The sequence below is a fragment of the Hippocampus guttulatus genome, chromosome 6 (assembly GCF_054856545.1).
Source record: "Hippocampus guttulatus isolate MCC_2025c chromosome 6, RoL_Hgut_1.0, whole genome shotgun sequence".
NCBI classification, from domain to species: Eukaryota; Metazoa; Chordata; class Actinopteri; order Syngnathiformes; family Syngnathidae; genus Hippocampus; species Hippocampus guttulatus.
In genome coordinates this window covers 24,715,702-24,734,723 of record NC_141266.1, presented here as the reverse complement: position 1 = coordinate 24,734,723, position 19,022 = coordinate 24,715,702, and the positions used below count along the sequence as shown (strand labels likewise).

The window sequence follows — 19,022 nt, the reverse complement described above, 5'->3', positions numbered from 1 at the left end:
GCCACGTCGGCGAAATCAGACTCGGGAGTTTGAGACCTTCTTTTAGGGCGCACGGCGGCACATCGTGTTGCTTTGTGGGGACAAAAGAAGTGGAGCCGGCGTGTCAGTACCTTGTAAGTGCGCGCAGTAGATAATACAGTGCCTATCAGGACCCGGTGAAACAGCCCTGTCGTCCAAAGAGTACAAAGACGAAAAGGCGAGAGAGAAAATTGCTTGTGTTGCCTAAACAATAGAGGCCGCCACCTCCGCTGTTTCCGATCTGCAGCGCTCAATACATCTTTATCTCTTTCTTAAGACGGGAGAATGCAGATTTGGGACCTTTATTTTGTTCGGGGGGGGGGGGGGGGGGGGGTTGACGGTTGTGGCCTGTTGAGAACCTCGAGAGACTGTAATGAAAGGGATTAGCATGAGCTCATTAGCATTATTATTGTGCGAATGTTGAACGGTTATTCAGAAGGAAAATTAGACCGCAACGCTTTTGTCCTTCCATATAGGTTCAAAGCATTCCCACTTCAAAATATTTGAAAAAGATTCAGGACACCCGGGCAGCTATTTTTCAGTCACCAAATTTCTATTCGCGGCACTGAATTCCACATTTTTCTTGATTTAAAAAATAATAATAATAAAAATCTCATTAAAATGAATGGAGACATTTCCCCCCATTTAATAACTCCAATCGGATTGAAACTGGAAAATGATTTGAAAGCGGACCGGCAAATTAGCGTCGTCGTCAAATCCGGCTTCTTTCATCGGCGGCAGCTGGCGGAAGACAAGCCTCTCTCGTCTCCGGTGAGCACTTTGAAACGGCGCTTCGCGCCTCGGTCACATCCCGGCTGGATGACTGTCATGCACTTGACTTTGGAGTCAGCCAATCCTCCATCAAGCATCTCCAGTTGGTCCACAATGCCGCCGGTACCGGTACTCATAAGAGGGAGTGCATCACTCCTACTCTGACATCCCTTCACGGGCTCATTTGAGAGTTTGATTTACATTTCATATTCCAACTTGACTCTCGTAAAATGACAACTTTTTCCTTGTAAATTCAAAAAACCAAATGATAATATACTGACATTGTCGGCCCCAAATGATGAAGCCACGACTTTTTTTTTTTTCCGTCATTCGTGTTTCTCCAATTGCCAAGTGCATTTTGAGGAAATGACAACGCCGAGGACGATTGAATCGCTGCTCCGAGATGGCTCGATATTCGCCGGCGCATGCGTGGCGGACGAGTTCCTGATGGTGTTGGAGAAGTTGGCCTGCTGCAAACTTTCCATTTTCCCATCAGCGAGGACGCCGGGCACCATCGCAGCTTAATGGGCCTTGACCGTCTCTCTCTTCTTTTTAGCCGCTTGCACGCTGACCCGGTGGCACTCATTGCCATGCGGGACGCACTTCAGCGCCCGCCAGCCCCCCCCCCCCACCACCCCCCTCGCTTCTCTTCATTTCACGCCCTTCACATCGCCAGGCCACAAAAACCTCTCGCTCGTCTTCCCCTCTCCCGCCCTCAAGCCGCCCGAGTGTCCGTTTTGTCTATTCACGAGCGTTTGCTTTCCAATGTGACATCTTTGCTTTTCTTTCTTTCGACAATTCAATGTCGATATTTATTCTGCTCAGTGGCGGGGGGGGGGGGGGTTAGACTCTGTGGGAGTTGGTGGACAGAGGAGAAAAATGTACAATACTCTTCAGAAGATGAAAAGAGCCAAGGTATTATGGCGTAAAACAAGTTGCGATTTCAGGAGAAAGAATGAAGTCATGATCTTAAAAAAAAATGCTTTCCAACCGTCCATCTCTCCATTTCTTCTCCTCATTTCTTCTGCTCTTCTCCCAGCCGTCTTCGGGCGGTAGGCGGGAGACACCCTGAACCGGTCGCCAGCCGTTCGCAGGGCACACAGAGACGAACAACCATCCGGGCTCGCAATCATACAGAGGGACAATTTGGAGTGTTCAATCATGGCGGGCTACGCATGTTGTTGAAATGTGGGAGGGAAGCGGAGTACCCGGAGAAAAACATGCAAACTCCACACAGGAAGGGTGGAGCTCCACACCCGCGCACTCGAAAGAGCGCAAATAAAAACAAATGGTATGTTTGCAGAAGTGTCCTCGACACCCGTGCGGGCGAGCGACCACATCGAGATAAGGCCTTCATTAATTCACACGGCCACAAAACAAAAGGCGAGTCGGAACAATTGCAAGAGTTTTGCTTTGTCTGAGTGGCCTAAATACAACTTTATCTCAATCTTTTTCAGCTCCATTCTTCTTAAGAAAAAATGTTTTAAATTTTTTGCCGATGGGTACGAATTGATGGTTCATCACTGAGTAGCGGGCAAAAAATCTGGCTCTATCTGCAAACACATACAGCATACGGATGCACAAAACACGGTGACATAATTGACCTTCTTTCTAAAGCATGACAATTGTGGATCTGACTAAAAAATGCCACCTTCCCCATTGCGGGACAAATAAAGAGTGTCTGATCTAAATGGACAATTGCTTTGTTTAAAATCCACGGGTTTCCTTTCTTCAGTACGCGACACAGAGAGAGAGCAGGAGTCCCTCAAGGTTCTGTCGTCAGTACACCAAATTTAGGCTCGGCGACTTTGGTCTCCATCGCATTGGAATTTAACATATGGCAAATTCATATGATGTTGAAAGACAGTGACGGAACTGTTTTACTGTGAATTGGTCCATTTTTAAAATGTACCGTCCTAAAAAAAAGCGAGCATTGTTTACACGATGGTCAGAATTTTTCAGAGTCTGGCTTCAGCAGCGGGGCCAATGTAAGAGTTTTAAAAAAGGATGACGGTTTTGAATTAACATTTAAAGCCTGGCTGAGGATTCCAAACAAGGATGAACGCAAATTCGATACCCTAACCTTGGCTTACAAGTTTTCCATGATGATGTCATAAAGCTTCACTTTTGGTATCGCAACACAAAGGTGGCACCAATGAAAAGTTTGGCGTCCAAGTTTGAGCGCACCACAAAGTAACAGAAAGTGGAGAGAAACACTGTGACCTGTCACTCCCTGCGTTTTCCTGTCCACTGAGTCTGACTGACGTGTCTAGGGATTGCCCTGCCTTAGAAGAGGTCACACTCCATGTCGTTTTTGCAAAGGGCAACACGCTTTCGGTTGGCAGAGTTGTTTGATGTTCTTCCGGCATCTTTCTTGTCTTGGGGAAGGGGGGGGGGGGGGGGGGAGACAAACAAAAATAAATAAATAATTCCGACATCAGAGAAGCGGCACACTGAGTAGATTACAGCCAGACCCTCTTTGTCGATCCCCGCTGACATCTGTCATCTTGTGCGCGCGCACACACACACACACACACACACACACATACACACGCACACACACACCTTCTTTTACGTCGTGATCCACTCATCTGGGAGCCAACTGGACCTCTCCAGTGTCGATGGCAATATTGTTGTATTAACGAGAAATGCTCAGTTCTGGCTGGCCATTCTTTAGTTCAGTCATTCCTTTCTTCCCTAATTCGCTACCTTACTAGCTAACTAACAAACGAATACAAACATTTGTTCATTCATTAATCGATCAGTTCAAAAGTCAGTGAAAGCATCTTCTGTTATTTGTAAACAGGATGGGTAATGGGGGAGGGGGGGGGGGTAAAAAAAACAGCTAGCTAGCTAGCTTGCTAGCCTGTTAGTTAGTTAGTTAGCACAGTTAGGCTAGAACTACATTTATTTGCCGTCCATTGCTGGTTCATTGATTAGTTTGAAGATGTTCGTTGTTCAGTAAGCTCTCAAGTGAGGCAAAATGTACCTTCGTCAGTCAGTTAGCTAGATAGCTCATTTGTTTGTTCAGTTATTTGTCGATTTAAGGATCACTAGTAGTCTCTATCAGAGCAGCGACTATTCTCTCTCGGTTCCACTCACAATAAGATAAGATAAGATAAGATATCCTTTATTTGTCCCACACTAGGGAAATTTACAGCCTCCAGCAGCAAGAATGTGGGTAGAAAGAAGAAAGAAGAAAAAATGATTGATGAGTTGGTACGTTTATCCCCTATTTTTCCGGAACGTATCATTCAAGGCCTTACCGCGCCAGATGAGGGCAGCACCGTGAGCTTCTATCAAATGTGATTTTGTGATCTATTTTGATGTCAAACGCTGGTAAACGTTTTCTTTTTACAAGCGACGGGCGGGGGGATAGCGAAAGGTCATATTGGCTGACAAGCTTTTTGGAAGCCTTTTTACTGTCCTACCAGGAAAATGGAGGCATAAAACTGGAAGAAGTGTGTCCTTTATTATCTTCCCCAGAGAGAGAGAGCAAGAGAGCTTATCTTGCCAACAATGCGTCAAATGCAAGGTGAGTAAATAAAGACCCAATTTCACATCCATTTCTTGGCGAACCAAGATGGCCGCATACGTGTTGGCTTCGAATGTTACAGGGTTCCCCAAACAGAAATACTCAAGGGACAGGAAACGGAACTGTCTCACGTGCAAACCAGTCAACAAACTCACCAGCAATGTTGGTCATCCTTCAGAACTGCTTTTTCTCTGCCATCCTTTCCTTCCCTTCCTTCCTTCCTTCCTTCCTTCCTTCCTTCCTTCCTTCCTTCCTTCCATCCCTGCATCCTTCATGTAAACCTACTTTCTGCCTTCTTTCAGAACTGTTTTCATCCATGCATCTCTTCATTGCTTGATCTGCTTTTGTGGCTTCCTTCCTCGCTCCGACCCAGTTTTGATAGGGCATCATCCCTTTCTTTGCTTAAAACTACTTTCCTGCCTTGCTTCCTTCAACACCTGCCCAATACAACTGTGAAATCATTTTCTTCTTGACTTAGAATGTTCACGTAGAACAGTGGTTCTCAAATACTGGGGCGCGCCCTCCTGGGGACTGTCGTGAAAAAAATTCAGGCTGCAAAAATGATTTTGTTGTAGAGGAGTTCTACTGTAGCACTTGACAGCAACAGTATTCAGCCATTCAAGTCCCAATACTCACACACACACAAAAAAAAAGGGGGGGGAACCATTGTGCTACCCCGCCATTTGGCTCGCTCAATGCAATTCTATCATTTGGGCAAAATGTTTTTAGGGTAGCTTGCTAAGAGATGGACGTGATGTTCATGAGGTGGGAGAGATGGATGTTTTGAGCATGTGGGGCGGACAAGGTCAGCTGATGTCTACGCGGCGGTCCTGCCATAGTGAGCTGTATCAGCCGGCGGCAATACCCAGCATTTGCGCGTCTAATAAATAACTCTTCTTCAATTTGCCCTCTTTCTTCCCAGAGGAGCCAGATGAGGAACCTCTGCATTTCTGGCGAGATCGCTTTTTGATGAGAAAGCTCCCCCCCTGCGGACCACCCGTGTCACGAAGGGTGTTGCGACAAGATTACTGATCCTTCTAAATTGTCACAAAAAGTCAGGGCTGCAAACAAAAGGGGAAAATTGGGAATTCAATACAAGGAATGATGTAGGGATACAACAACAAAAATACTGTAATGTGTATGTGTGAATATATACAGTATATATTCATATATATATTGTATATATCTATATATATATATGTGTGTGTGTGTGTATTTTTGGGGGGTCAGGAGGAAACAATATATGTTGAAATAAAGCATATTAAAAAAAATGACTATTGGAAACAATACAAAATAGAACAATTTAAATATACAGATGTTAGAAGAATTTTTTTAAATTGTTTGTAAGAATATTAAGAAGAAATGTGCAAAACAACACTCAGATCGAATAAATATTAGATACGAGGAGAACATGCAAACTTCACACAGCGAGGCTGGAGCTGGAATTGAACCCACGACCTCTGCACTGCAAGGTCAACACGCTAGCTAACGACTGGACCACCGGGCCGCCCAAACAAATACATATATTACAAAATTACACCCACATTAAAATTGACACAATAGCAAGACCACAAACTATATATTGAAATATAAATAGTACAAAAAAACAATCATCAACAAGAATATTGGTCCACTAAAGGTGATGGATGAATACAAAGATATATTTGAAAGATGTTTTGGAACAAAAATATGAGATTATTATTGATTTTGAAAATACTGGAAAACAATAAAAACACAAAAATATGACAGGAAAAAATCTAAAATATGAACTGAAAAAAGCGGTTGTTCCAAGAGATGACCTCAGACTGAATCTAGGTGCCATATTGGTTGGTTGCTCCTCATGAAGCATTCTCGAGAAGCACCAGAGAGCGGTAAAACATATTCCAAGCGTAAATCAGCTCATAAAGCCCAAATATATTCAGAGGCTCCGCTCAAACCATCGCCTCCCGTTTCCACGCATCAGCAAGAAAAAACTCCCCCGTCGTGCGTTTGTTTGGCAGGAATACATCAACAAAAACAGGGTTCTTTTTTTTTTCATGTGCTACGACGCACTGAGGAGCTGCAACGGCGCTCGGTGGAGCGCCGACTGCCTTCCGGGTCAAAACTACACTCATCATCATCATCATCATCATCATTTTTTACAGTTTTACAACACTTTGTCCGTTGACACAACAGGGACAAAAAAAAAATGGCCTATTTTTTGGGGGGGAGAGGGATCAACATTATGGTCTGATATTAATGTATAAACAAAAAAGAAAACAACAAGAACAACTAGCAAAAAATCTGCCCACTTTTGCCGATTTTAAAAGAGCTGACATGGGTTGATTGGATCAGCCGGCCGCTAAATTCATCAGGCCGTATTGTTCTCAACCGTAATCGGTGCCTCCAAATCCAGACTTGAGTGAGTCAAATAAGTCCACCAAGGATATCCGTGGAATATAAATTGCAGTCAAATCATGCACCGGCACATTTGAAATGAAATGCATAATGCTCTCAACGACGTGCTTAATGTGTTCCCGCTCTCCTTTCGCCTTCATCGGCATCCATCAGCGCTAACGGCCGCCGGCCCCAAACAAACCCGCGCCGCAATAATGGATGCTTCCTATTAGCCGCCTCTCTCCGTGATATGCTCCAGCCTCAGTCGAGGAGCGCAACGCCGACAGGTTGCTGATTTGTAAGGTGGGACCGGCTGCCCGCGAACCTGGGAGACGGATATAGCCGTCGCCTCCCCGGAGACGCTGAGCCGTGTTTCCCGCTGATGTCATCAAATCTGCGACTTATCAATGATATATAAATCATATATACCTGTATGTATATATATATATATATATATATATATATATATATATATAATTAAAACTGCCATTTAATTAAAAATATATCTACATTCATAAAGACAATAACAAGACTTGAATTCAAAACAGTTTTTAAATAAGCAATGAAAATGTAATTTATTTTGTAAATTTGTAAAACGTCTATTTTTTTAAACATGTTTTTTAAAATTCTTTTTAAAATGTATATTCGTACACTTTTTTCCAAATATTTTTGTCCTTGTATTTTTTTCCTCATTGTTTTGTCATTTTGTTTATACAACAACACAAAAACGGGAATCATGAAAATCCACTGACGCTCATTTTTTTTGCAGTGAAATAAAGGAAAATGGAAATTAGAAATAGGTCAATATTTGGGGGGTTTTAAAGTGAAAATTCTTGAATAAATGGGCACATAACACCAATAAGTGGGGTTATTTTTTTTAGGTAAACCGTACGTCCAAAAAAATGGTCGGACGAGCGAAGTGGTCTGGCATGTCCTGTCTTGTCGCGATGCGAGTGGCTCGCATTCAGGCGATAAACAAGCTAGCCACTCGTGGGTACGCGACCCACCAGGCGTGATAAATCGCGGTCGCGACAGTTGTGGCGGCGCCGCAACAAAGCGGGCAGTCCAGTCGGCCGACTATCTGCCCACTTCAGGATGGCTCCGATCCGCGCAAAGATAAGAAAAAAGAAGTCATTGTCTTCTCTCAGGGATGGATGGCGGGACGCTCGCTCCTTGCGCATTCGGCTCATGCCGCTTATTGTTTGATAGGATCGACACGGCCAGGGGGGGCCGCTGATGAGAAGAATTGTATGGGGGGGGCGTGCGAGAGCTAGTGCGATGCGCTGCAGTGAAACACAGAAAAGGGGGAGGGAGGGAAGGCGCTGCAAAGCGCAGTCAGGATTCCTCTGCAATGATACATGACGCGACTTCATCATCCGCACACGTTGACGCATGTCCTCAAGCATCGATCACAACAGCGAGTTGAAATGTGTTTTCTTTTTCAAATGCGTCAAACTTTTTGGTTTGAGTTTTAATTCATTGCTTTTTCATTTATAAAAGAAAAGAAAATGCCATTTCACTTCTCGTGTGTATGTCACTAAGAACATACAGTTGACCTCATTGAAAAATGTCTTTTTTTTTTAACAGAAAAAAAAACAATCACTATTTGAAATGTTTTAAATATGTTACATTTAAAAGAGGATATTAAATTGTACTGAATTTTCTTAGGTGACTGAAGTCGAAAATGTTTTACCATTTTCTAGTGGCGGACCGTGCATTTCAACCTTAGGCCTTCAGTGACGTCACATACATGAACACAATATAGGCTCGTCAGGCAGCACTTCATTTCAGGAGCATTGAAAACCATCAAGTATGCATTCACAATTAAGAGCAGGAAACTACATTTACAGATATTGTCAAAAATAAAAAGATTTTAAAAATACTCAATAAAATGCCACCCAAATGACGCTGTGTGATCATCAACAAGTCTGTCCAATAAATTGCGCAATGTCGCAGTTTCATATAAGACACCAACCACACAATAACAAAACAAACTATTCTTTGAAAATAAAATGATCAGATCATTTGCATTTTGAGAATAGGCTATACAACAGCAAATAACTGAAAATGTTGAGCAGCTGAGATTGAACGAATTTTAGTGCACGAAGCTGACTATAATGCGGCATTATAAATTGCAGGTGAGCTGATTTATTTGATACATTTTTGTATCTTTGTCATTTTATTTCGTGACCATTTATACTAACGAAATAAAATAACAAGAAGAAATGTAAAATAAAATTCGTTTACTCACCAATGTAGTGCCTGTTCACTGAGCTGCAGATCTACGCGAGTGTCCCCAAACGTTTTGAAACGCACCGTAGCTTGTAAGTGCCCAGCCTGTCCTCTGATGTTTCCTTGCTGCCTTGGTAAAACAACTTCAATTGGTAAATCCAGCGAAAGGTCCGTCTTGAAAAGTGTTTGGAAAGTAGTCCTGCAACCAGATCAACGTCTTCTCCTTCGGCCATTTTGGGTCAAAATGCAGCGACTGCTCCCTCTAGCAGGCGCTAATCCAATCACCGAACGCGCACGTCCATTTTGGGTCAAAATGCAGCAACAGCTCCCTCTAGCAGGCGCTAATCCAATCACCGAGCGCGCGCGTCCATTTTGGGTCAAAATGCAGCAACAGCTCTCTCTAGCAGGCGCTAATCCAATCACCGAACGCGCACGTCCATTTTGGGTCAAAATGCAGCAACAGCTCCCTCTAGCAGGCGCTCATCCAATCACCGAACGTGCGCGTCCATTTTGGGTCAAAATGCAGCAACAGCTCCCTCTAGCAGGCGCTAATCCAATCACCGAACGCGCACGTCCATTTTGGGTCAAAATGCAGCAACAGCTCCCTCTAGCAGGCGCTAATCCAATCACCGAACGCGCACGTCCAGTGTCGACGTCAGCCCTTCCAGCTGGCCCTGGTACGCAGACTCGTGATCTGATTGGCTATTGCAAGCTGTCTGGGCCTGCTCTGTTTAATCTGGAGGCATTTACATAACAACTCCATTTGCATGTCGATTCATTTTGTTTTCACTTTTAAAGCGGTTGTTACATTTCAAAAGCTTGAGGGGTTTTTTTTCCCCAAAATTTATCACACCATGCGCATTTCATCCCCCCTCACCCCCAAAAATCATAAAAACAATGAAAGTACTTGAATTTATGAAAAAAATGTAGTCATATAAACAGCAAAGAAAACTTTGCAATTTAGTTTGTAAATGTATTCATTCTTTGACATTTTTTGTCACATTCTCAAATAACTCGATGATGTCAGTGTCTTTCAATAACCCAAGTGCATTTTTTGATTTTTTTTTTTGCTTGTGAGCAAACATGACATTTTGTGCAAAATCCGACTAAATCCCAACGAGATTAGTGAAGAATCTTGCCCGGAAAACGTGTTATCTTTTCATTCGGCGGCTGAAGCAAAAGTGTGTAAGCAAGAAGCCCAGCGGCCGCGTTTCTCCTCCCGTCCGTGCGCGCCGTTCCTCGCACGCTCATCCGCCGCGCCGCCGCAACGTGTCAAACATACGCAATGAGGCGACGCGAGCGGCATACGCCATCGTCTGCGCGCTCCGGTCCAAATGTTGGGCACACTTACAACCACCGGCGGCTTCCACCTTACGGCTGCAGCTGCGGTGGGCCGCCTCAACAATGGAGGCTGGGGAGCACGGTGCACCCGGACGGACGCGATGTCCCCCCCTGACGTGGGCAAAGTTCTGCCGCAGGTGGGAGTTGAAACTCTTTCTGACAGGGGATTCTGCCGGACGTGCCCGGCAAACCCTTCAGAATACATTTGGGTCTTCATGTATGGCCACCCTTGCGTGTGAAGACGGTGTTCGCTATGGACACGCCGTGACGAGCGCAGAAATCCAGTAACAGACAGCACCACTCGGGTTCCGATCAGGGCGGCCGTTCCTCCCAATCCAACCCCTCCGGGTCTTACTGTCGCGGCCCATGTGAGCATCGAAGTCACCCGGCAGAACGATGGAGTCCCCTGTTCGAAGGACTCCAAAAAGGTTGAGTCCTCTGAACTGTTGTTGGGTGCGGAAGCACAAACAGCAGTCAGGACCCGTTTTCTCACCCGAAGGCGGAGGGTTGCTACTCTCTCATCCACCATGGGCAACTCTAGGGTGGAAGAGGGTCCAAACCCTCTCCAGAGTATCGGTACCAGAGCTCAGGCCGTGCGTAGAGACCAGTCCGACTATATCGACTTGCAACTTCTCGCAGACCGGCTCGCAGTCTCTTCCCTACCAGAGAGATGACATTCCACATCCCAAAAAGCGCCAAAGTCCCCATCATTGGCCATCGGCAGGTTCACAGGAGGCCCCTGTAACCTGCGTCGAGACAAGGGAAAAAAACTGCATCCGCTTTCCTTTCGTCATCACGAGGGGTCTCTGAGCCGTCCTTGGTTTGGTCCCTCCCATGGGACCTGTTTGCCACGGGTGACCTTGCCAGGGACGTAAAGCCCCGAGACAACTTGGCTCCTCAGATCATTGGGACGCTCAAAGCCCTCCGCAACCAGATCAGGTGATCGATTTGTTTTTGTGTTTTTTGATTGACTGTTTTTTGTTTGTGGTTTTTTTCCACTTGCTTTTCTTCAGTCTTTTTTTTTTTGTGTGTGGTTTTTTTTTCACTTCCTGTTGTGTTGGATGAGCTGTTTTTGTGTTTTGCACTTCACCCACCATAAGTCCTGCCCCTGAAACGATTGATTGAGAGATTGCGCAAACCATTTCAGCACTCGGATGACATCAACTTTCATGGACAACACGTGTCCGGCATCGTTGAAAATGAAAAGGATTCTTCCTCCGACAAAGACTACTGGCCGCAAAGTGCGTCCAAAAGCGCAGCGGTTTGGCTAGCATGTGGTACGAGTTACACCGGCCTGCTTTAAATTAAAACCAACGACGGGTGGTGTCGTTTGTCACCGGGTAGAAAAACAATGGCGTTTTGGTGATGCTTTATTTGGCTTCATGACCACCTTTCCCGAAACTCTCTCACACACACACACACACACACACACACACACACACACACACACACACACACACACACACACACACACACACACAGATCGATTATATTTAAGGAAGACCACCAGAGTATTCACACATACACACAAACACACACAAGGAAGCAAAGGGACCATCTAAATGCAAATGTTCCTTTTCGTCCAATCAATGGGGAACACCTCCTGATATTCCTTCCCTCCTTCGCCTTCCACACATCCCTTCACACAAACGCATTCATAATTATGACAAATCGCTAGTTTGGACATTCCAAAGCTATGTAAAATATGGTTAGTAAAAATGGACTGGAGTTAAAAAAAAAAAAAACAAGTACAGATGGAGGCTGAATATTAATCATCTCCATGATGGGCTTTAAAATGGATGCCGGCACTGGATAACATATGATGTCATGCATAGTGTAATCCCCCCCCCCCCCCGAAAAAAAACCTATATATCTCTCTATATAATAGAGCGTTGTGACTGGTTGTTCCTCCTTCACGTGTCAGTTGCCATGCGGTTGCTGTTGCTCTTTTGTGCTTTGTATCTTTATTCTGTCGTATGGGCTCGACGTCTCACAGTCGAGAAGTCGGTGTATGTCGAGCTTACCAAAGTGTCAGCTCTCTTCCACGTCTTCGGCATCCAGCCCTGCTCTCTGTAGTCACTTTGTATTTTCGGCGATAAAGACGTTTACTTTTCAACTTCCGTGTCACGTCTGCTTCCGGCTCCTCACCTGACAGAGTTCCCATTCACAAATGTTGTCTGTGAAGATGGCGACTGGGCGTTTCAGGTCTGCGTGTCAATGTCTAAAGTAAATAAATAAATAAAATACGGACATGATATTGTTTGATAAGATCGACATGAAGACATATTTGAAAACACGTGAATAAATCAAATGAATGAAGCAATAAAAAGATTACAACCACTGAAATGGAAAACAAGAAAATTGAATCCAAAACAGATGCGCAAAAAAAAAAAAAAAAAAAAAAATCTTGTATAAATGCAAAGCAGACTTATTGATTGCCATGACATTTCATTGTTCAAAGTTCAGTGACACAACGGTTGAGCGACCGCATCCCGCTAATGCGGTGGGTGCATCCTGGCCACACGTGTGACTGGCTGTTGTGACGGCGCTTCAATAACTCACTCGTATCCTCCCCACCCGCAGGGGAAGAAAACTGGACGCATCTGGCACCAGCGTGTCTGACTGAAATGCGGCACGGACATTCATGATGTACAGGACGCACAAAAATCAACACCGAAGCGACGCCGGCCGCGAAAGGCGCAACAGGAAGTTGGCCGTTTTGCCTTGAACGTGGCGTTTTTCAAAGGATTGTGGCCAATGAACACAAAGGTTGAGAGCATATGGAGGCGTGTTTTCGTTGTTGTTTTGTTTGACAAAGGCACAAGAATGCGAAGAGATTGTAAACGCATACACATATCCAGCTTGTGTTTTCAGAAGCCAATTTAAATAACAATCAAAATAAGAATGAAACCGAATCTTTTGAAAGATGTTTGTCTTTCTATTAAAAGTATGGAAAATATATCACACTGAATAACATCTCGCAAAGAGAGAATTGGAGAATTGTGATTTTTTTTTCCATTGGAATTATTTTTAAATGTGGAAAAGTTCAAACGTGGGATCGCAACTCTATTAAAAAGATCAATAATGAAAATTAACACAAATTAAAAAGAAACATTTTTTAAAAAATATACATGATGAGAAAATAAGCACAAGCAAATACATCTCAAGATTCATTTATTCAACAATTCTGAATACAAGTTGGAATTAAAAAAAAAAAAAAAAAGTTTACAAAAGGTTGAGACTATTCCAAACATGAAAATAAATACCACTGTGCCACTTTGGACGACAGTTTCTAGATCATGTGCGACCAAAATAAAAATTGGGAACCAGCTCAGTGATAAATTAGGACGCTCTTGTTGGTTGTGGTCGTGATGCGAGGGCCTTCCTTCTTTCCTTCCGTTGGTTGTTGTTGTTTTCGCTCTCTCTTTCAGAACTTGCAGCAGAAGCCGCAGCCCTTGTAGGAGCGGCAGCATTTGCAGCACCAGCGGCACATCGACAGGTTGCTTTGCCGCTTGTGTCGCGCGTGATACGGCGTCCAAGGCTCCCCATCGGCGGCCGCGTCCAGTAGGCCAGCAACTGGAGCGTCACCGCCTCTCGCCTCCTCCGTTTGCATCCGCACCTGCGTCCGCAAAGAACGTTTGCCGTTCAAATGACCGTCAAACCCTTTTTTTTTTAAATGACGGAGAGAAGTCCTCCGAGGCGTCGCCGCATCGGACGTGAAGTGGGCCGAGAGGGCGGCTGCAACAAAGTGACTTTGTCAAGAGCCGCTTCAGGATAGCAAATATCAACTAGATTGGGTCCGTCGCTCGCCCGCATGGACATGGATCTGAGGCGCGCTTCGAGCCGGTGCACTCGCATCTTTTAAATCAAAACCACGTGGCGGTTTTTTGACAACCCAAACCAAGGCTGCGGAAAGAAGAAAGGAATTCTTGAATCTTAGCTCCATTGGCAAGCAAAACAAGGTGTTTTCTTTGCATTTACAAAAACAACTCTTTGCTTGATGCATTTGGATTTTGTGACCGATATTATGCCGAGTTGTCCTGAGTTTTCGCATCTGGGAAAGGAGAGCCGCACTCATGATGCGGTTGTAAAACAGAAACTGACAAGGCCCCGCCTCTTACAGGCACACCTTATGCATGTTCCGCATTCCTCACAGTGTGTTTTAATGTGAGTGGGAGGCGTTGAGTTAATTCTTCCCAAACGGCAGCTTTGCACCCGTGGCGGTGGGTCGCGCTCCGCTGTGCTGCGAAACGCTGGCAAGAACGGAGAAAAAAAAAAAGTTGATTCGCTTACCTCGTCGAAGGGGAGCGCCGAGCTCTCCGGGATGCAAATAAAGGCGAGCACGAGTGTCACTGCAACTGCAATGCTGAATGCCTTCATTTTGGACTAGTCGGCGGGTGGTTCTTGTTTTTAAACGGCGCAGAAAATCCTTAAGAGCCGAGCGGTCGTCTCTCTCATGGGGTGTCGACGACAACTGTCGGCTGACGATGACTTTGCTTGCTACCTCGCTTCCAGTGTGTCGCTGTGAGTGCACGGTGGCTGGTATTTATACATATGCCGAGTCGTGGTGGAGGGGGTTGCCTCACCGCCCCCCGGGAGGCCCGGCTGGCCTCTTTCCCGGCAAGAGTTATCTAACCTCCACAAGGGGAAGTTCTGACCTCTTTGCTTGTGCTGTAAAAGGTGAAAGCAGTCAGGCGACGGGTGGGGGCACAAGTGGTTAGCATGTCTGCCTCGCGATTCCGAGGTTCAGGGTTCCAATTTTGGTGTGAATGGCCAGTGAATGGTTGTTTTGTCTACTGTGCCCTGAAATCAACTGGCTCCAGGTGACCCCTGAACTTATTTTTTTAAAAATAACCGGTAGGCAACGAGAAGGATTGGCGGATTGTTCTGGTTTGAATCTTGCATGAGTTTTCCTAAAACTGAACTACACAGCTAATATAAGAGTGCACACTTTATCCTCACTAGGGTCGCGGGGGGGGGGGGGGGGGGGGTGCTGGAGCCTACCCCAGCTGTCTTTGGGCAGTAGGCGGGGGACACCCTGAACCGGTTGCCAGACAATCGCAGGGCACACACACAGACAACTAACCGTCCGTGCTCACACTCACAACGCAGGAAAATTTGGAGTGTTCAATCAGCCTGCCGTGCATGTTTTTGGAATGTGGGAGGAAACCGGAGTACCCGGAGAAAACCCACGCAGGCCCGGCGAGAATATGCAAACTCCACACAGGAAGAGAAACGAACAAAAATAATTCAATCTTACGGTATAGTTTTTGCTAGCCAACCTCAGCATTATATTTGTGGCGCAGCCTGCCAACAAATGGCATGGCGTTCTGGAGTCACTTGGCGCATCCGCTCAACTCAACAGAATCGCCACTGCTTTCTCAAAATGACGAAATTATAAGCTCTCAAGTGAAATCATTCGCTCTTCTCTGTTCCTGAGCGCCCCCCCCCCCCCCCCCCACACGCGCACACACACCCTTGTGTAATTCTTATGAAACCTGCAGTTGAAGCGGCATTACATACCAGCGGGATGCTAACACGCTCAATGTTGTTGTTGATCCATTAGACGGCAGTTGAAGTCATCTCATCTAAGGGGGGTGGGGGGGCCGCCTCCCCGCTGTTTCATTGAATAACTCATAAATGCTAACAGAAAGTGGTGCTTTCATATGGATTCAAGCTTCTATCCATGGCTTGTGATTAAAAGAAATACTTTGACACTCAAAACTGGACACAAAGATTTTTGAAAACCTCATTAGGAGTCAATTTGATGAATTCCTTCTTTTGTATTGATTCTTTTGTGTAGCGATCATTCACGATCTCGAGGACATTGTTGTGAATTCTGCACATTTTTAAAAAGCATTTCACACCCAAATGTGGACATTTTAAAAGGGTTACTGTCGCTAATGTATGGCTGCATTTATAACTCGGACAAAAAACTCAATTTTTTATTTTTTTTTTTAATTCAGGTCAATTTTGGAGAGTCTTACACCTGCATCTTTAGTGTACTGTGAACCAAAACAAAACAACAAAAGAGAATCACACACCATGTATTTAAAATAACCACATAACTTTGCCTGAAAGTCTGCTAGCGTACTGCTAACAAATATACCATAAATGGGCTACTGAGAATTGCCGGTGTTAAAGCCGTTTAGGAAATGGATATTTGATCATGTTCACCAGCATATATTCTTTATCCTCTGCGAAGCATAACTTTACGACAGCTGCATTTGAGGCTGAGACGTCTCTGTGCGTTTGTATTAAACGTGAGCGCACCAGCCGGTCAAGAATCGGACGTATTTTGTCAGTTGCGATATTCCTGCAGAGTTTGTTCAATCGACTTTTGGTTTCTGTTGTGCACGTGTTGTTTTTGTGGTTATTATTTAATGGCACGCGATTCATCGTTCAAAGCTTGATGAAAAACAGCCTGGATACCATGATAGGAGATAAGCATAATAAGGCGGGGGTGCGGGGGGGGGGGGGGGCAAACAAATCAAAAAGGATTATTTTATTTTCTCTTATCGACAGGAGAGCAATAAACAACTGATGGTTAATTAACCTCGGAGTAGAATAAACGCCAGAATCAATAAAGGTGGAAGTGAAATTACAAAAATGGTGGTTGGCGTTGGTTGGCAGGCGGTGGGGGAATAAATAAAGATAAAGTGCAGATAAAATCGACGGCGTCTAAATTCTCATTCCGCCTTTAAAGGGCCCCCAAATTGCCCGAGGTGACTCAATTAGCGACGGTGGCGACCACGCGCCGGTCTGTCTCGCTCACTGATAACCTCGGTGGCCGTGGTTGCGTCACTGTCAACAAAGCGCCACAGGGGCCTCCCGACATGCGCCGGGACCGCCGTCATACGCGGAAACGTGTTTTCGCGAGGGTTCGCCGCCAAGGCGCAGCGCGCCCCGTCCCGTGCTTTTTCGGCGCCGGAAACAATTCACGCACGGGCTTGATGAGGTCATGCCACGATGTTCCAGGACAGCGTTCCAAGAAATGATCCTCTGTCACGTCATAAATTTTAACTGAAGCAGAGTACGAAACCTGAAGACAAGCGCTGCAACCGTAGAGCTGGATTGACAGAAAAAAATGTCTGCCGGCAAACCAAACCAAAACAATTATTTCCAGTGCCAAAGATATTTTGGTGGTTTATGGATAATTTGGGTCCGCTGAGTGGGAAAGAAGTTTCTTAGAATTGGCTCTAGTTTTGCAGATATCATGATTTTTTTTTTTTTGGACAATTCATTGTTGGATAACTCACGTCCTTTGACAGTTTACTAAATGTACTTTCATCATGACCAAAATAAAAGCGGTGTTGGTGCTTTGACGTTGGCGGTTTTCGCTGCGATTACTGATAACGTTGCCTAATTTTCTAAATTTGCGCTTGATTTTGCCATGAAATAGGATTTGCGTAAGAAGGATCTCTGCGATAACGACTGCCGTTTTTAACTGATAGTGCTCCAAAGAGGAAAGAATACTGTCTGGACACGATTGCAAAGACAGATACAGCTCGATCAACGTTGGAGCATAAACTGGAGTGTTGTGAGCACTTTTTGAGAAGAGAAACAAAAAATGGAATGTGTCAAAAACTCGGATTTTTCGAATGGAGTGACATCAAAATAGCCTAAAAACCGTTGACACTTTCTCGGCAACTAAATGCGAGTCGACCAGCTCTAAAACTCCAAAATCCCAGTTTTGCCCAAACATGGCAGGCATGAAGTTGAGGTTAATTATTCAAATGAATGAGCATCAACGATTGCTGTCTTAATAACAATCTGAAAATTGTATGAAGGTAAAAAGTGTTTGCTACTATATTTGTGGGGGGGGGTTAACCTACGCTTTTTGGTCAAAATATGAGCAGGAGCTCCCGTGAGTAACTTGAGCGATGGCGTTCCGAATGAAGGCTCTGCTAGGATGGACATTTGGACCCGTGGTTTTCTGGCAGGGGGCCTATCAGCGGGAGGAGAGCTGGCGGCCAAACAAAGGCTGCCACAAGGGCGGCGGACAGACTCACCTCAGCAGGCGGCGCTGCCGCGTTCCTCTTGGTCCGGGCCGTCGACCCCCCGTCTGTTGCGCAAACTTTACCTCGACAAACCTTCATACCGTGACCTTGCAACAACCCCAGAAGAGGTCAATCTGTGGAAATAATAAATAGAAACACAATATGTTGGTGGGGTGTGGGGGTAGGGGGATTTCAGATGACAGCAATTCCCAGCAAGATTAGGTGAGGGGGGGGGGGGGGGGGCAACATGCCGATTGCATCAGAGGTCAGGTCTTCTGCACTGTGGAACTTCCACATCGTATGCGTCACTTCCAAGAATGCAAAAGTTCCCGTAAACTGCCCGACAAGGAGGAAGGATTTCAAAATCAAGAGAAAAAAAAGCTTATGAAAGTTTGGGAGGAAAAAAAAAAAAAAAAAAGACACCAGGCTGTGAAATCATGTACAGGTACAGCCGGGCCCTAATCCAGAACATTCCATACCTTGGTGTGCCTTGTGGTGTCGGAGGGAAGCAAGTGGCTTTGAAGACATAACTTTCTCCACATTCTCCATTTATCTTTGTTCCTTTTGGGCTTTCGGGGAAAAAATATAAATACACACACACACACACGCACACGCACACACACACATTTGTATTTTGAATGGACAACAGTGTGGGAAAGATTCAAAATGGCTATGCCGATGGTTGCATGGATGTATGCAGAGTCTACCTTTTGATTCGCAACCTCCAAAGGATGAATGTCACCAGTAGA

The 19,022-nt window shown here is 45.1% G+C and overlaps 1 protein-coding gene across 1 annotated transcript; it reads right to left on the bottom strand.

Annotated features, from left to right (window-relative positions):
• Positions 1-13,430: 13,430 nt before the first annotated feature.
• On the bottom strand, positions 13,431-18,934 carry hamp (hepcidin antimicrobial peptide). Its single transcript, XM_086113149.1, has 3 exons — positions 18,753-18,934; positions 14,567-18,407; positions 13,431-13,892 (listed from the first exon to the last, which is right to left on the bottom strand). The coding sequence occupies exons 2-3, from the start codon at positions 14,651-14,653 to the stop codon at positions 13,701-13,703; spliced, it is 279 nt and encodes a 92-aa protein (XP_085969275.1). The 5' UTR covers positions 14,654-18,407; positions 18,753-18,934; the 3' UTR covers positions 13,431-13,700.
• Positions 18,935-19,022: the final 88 nt, after the last annotated feature.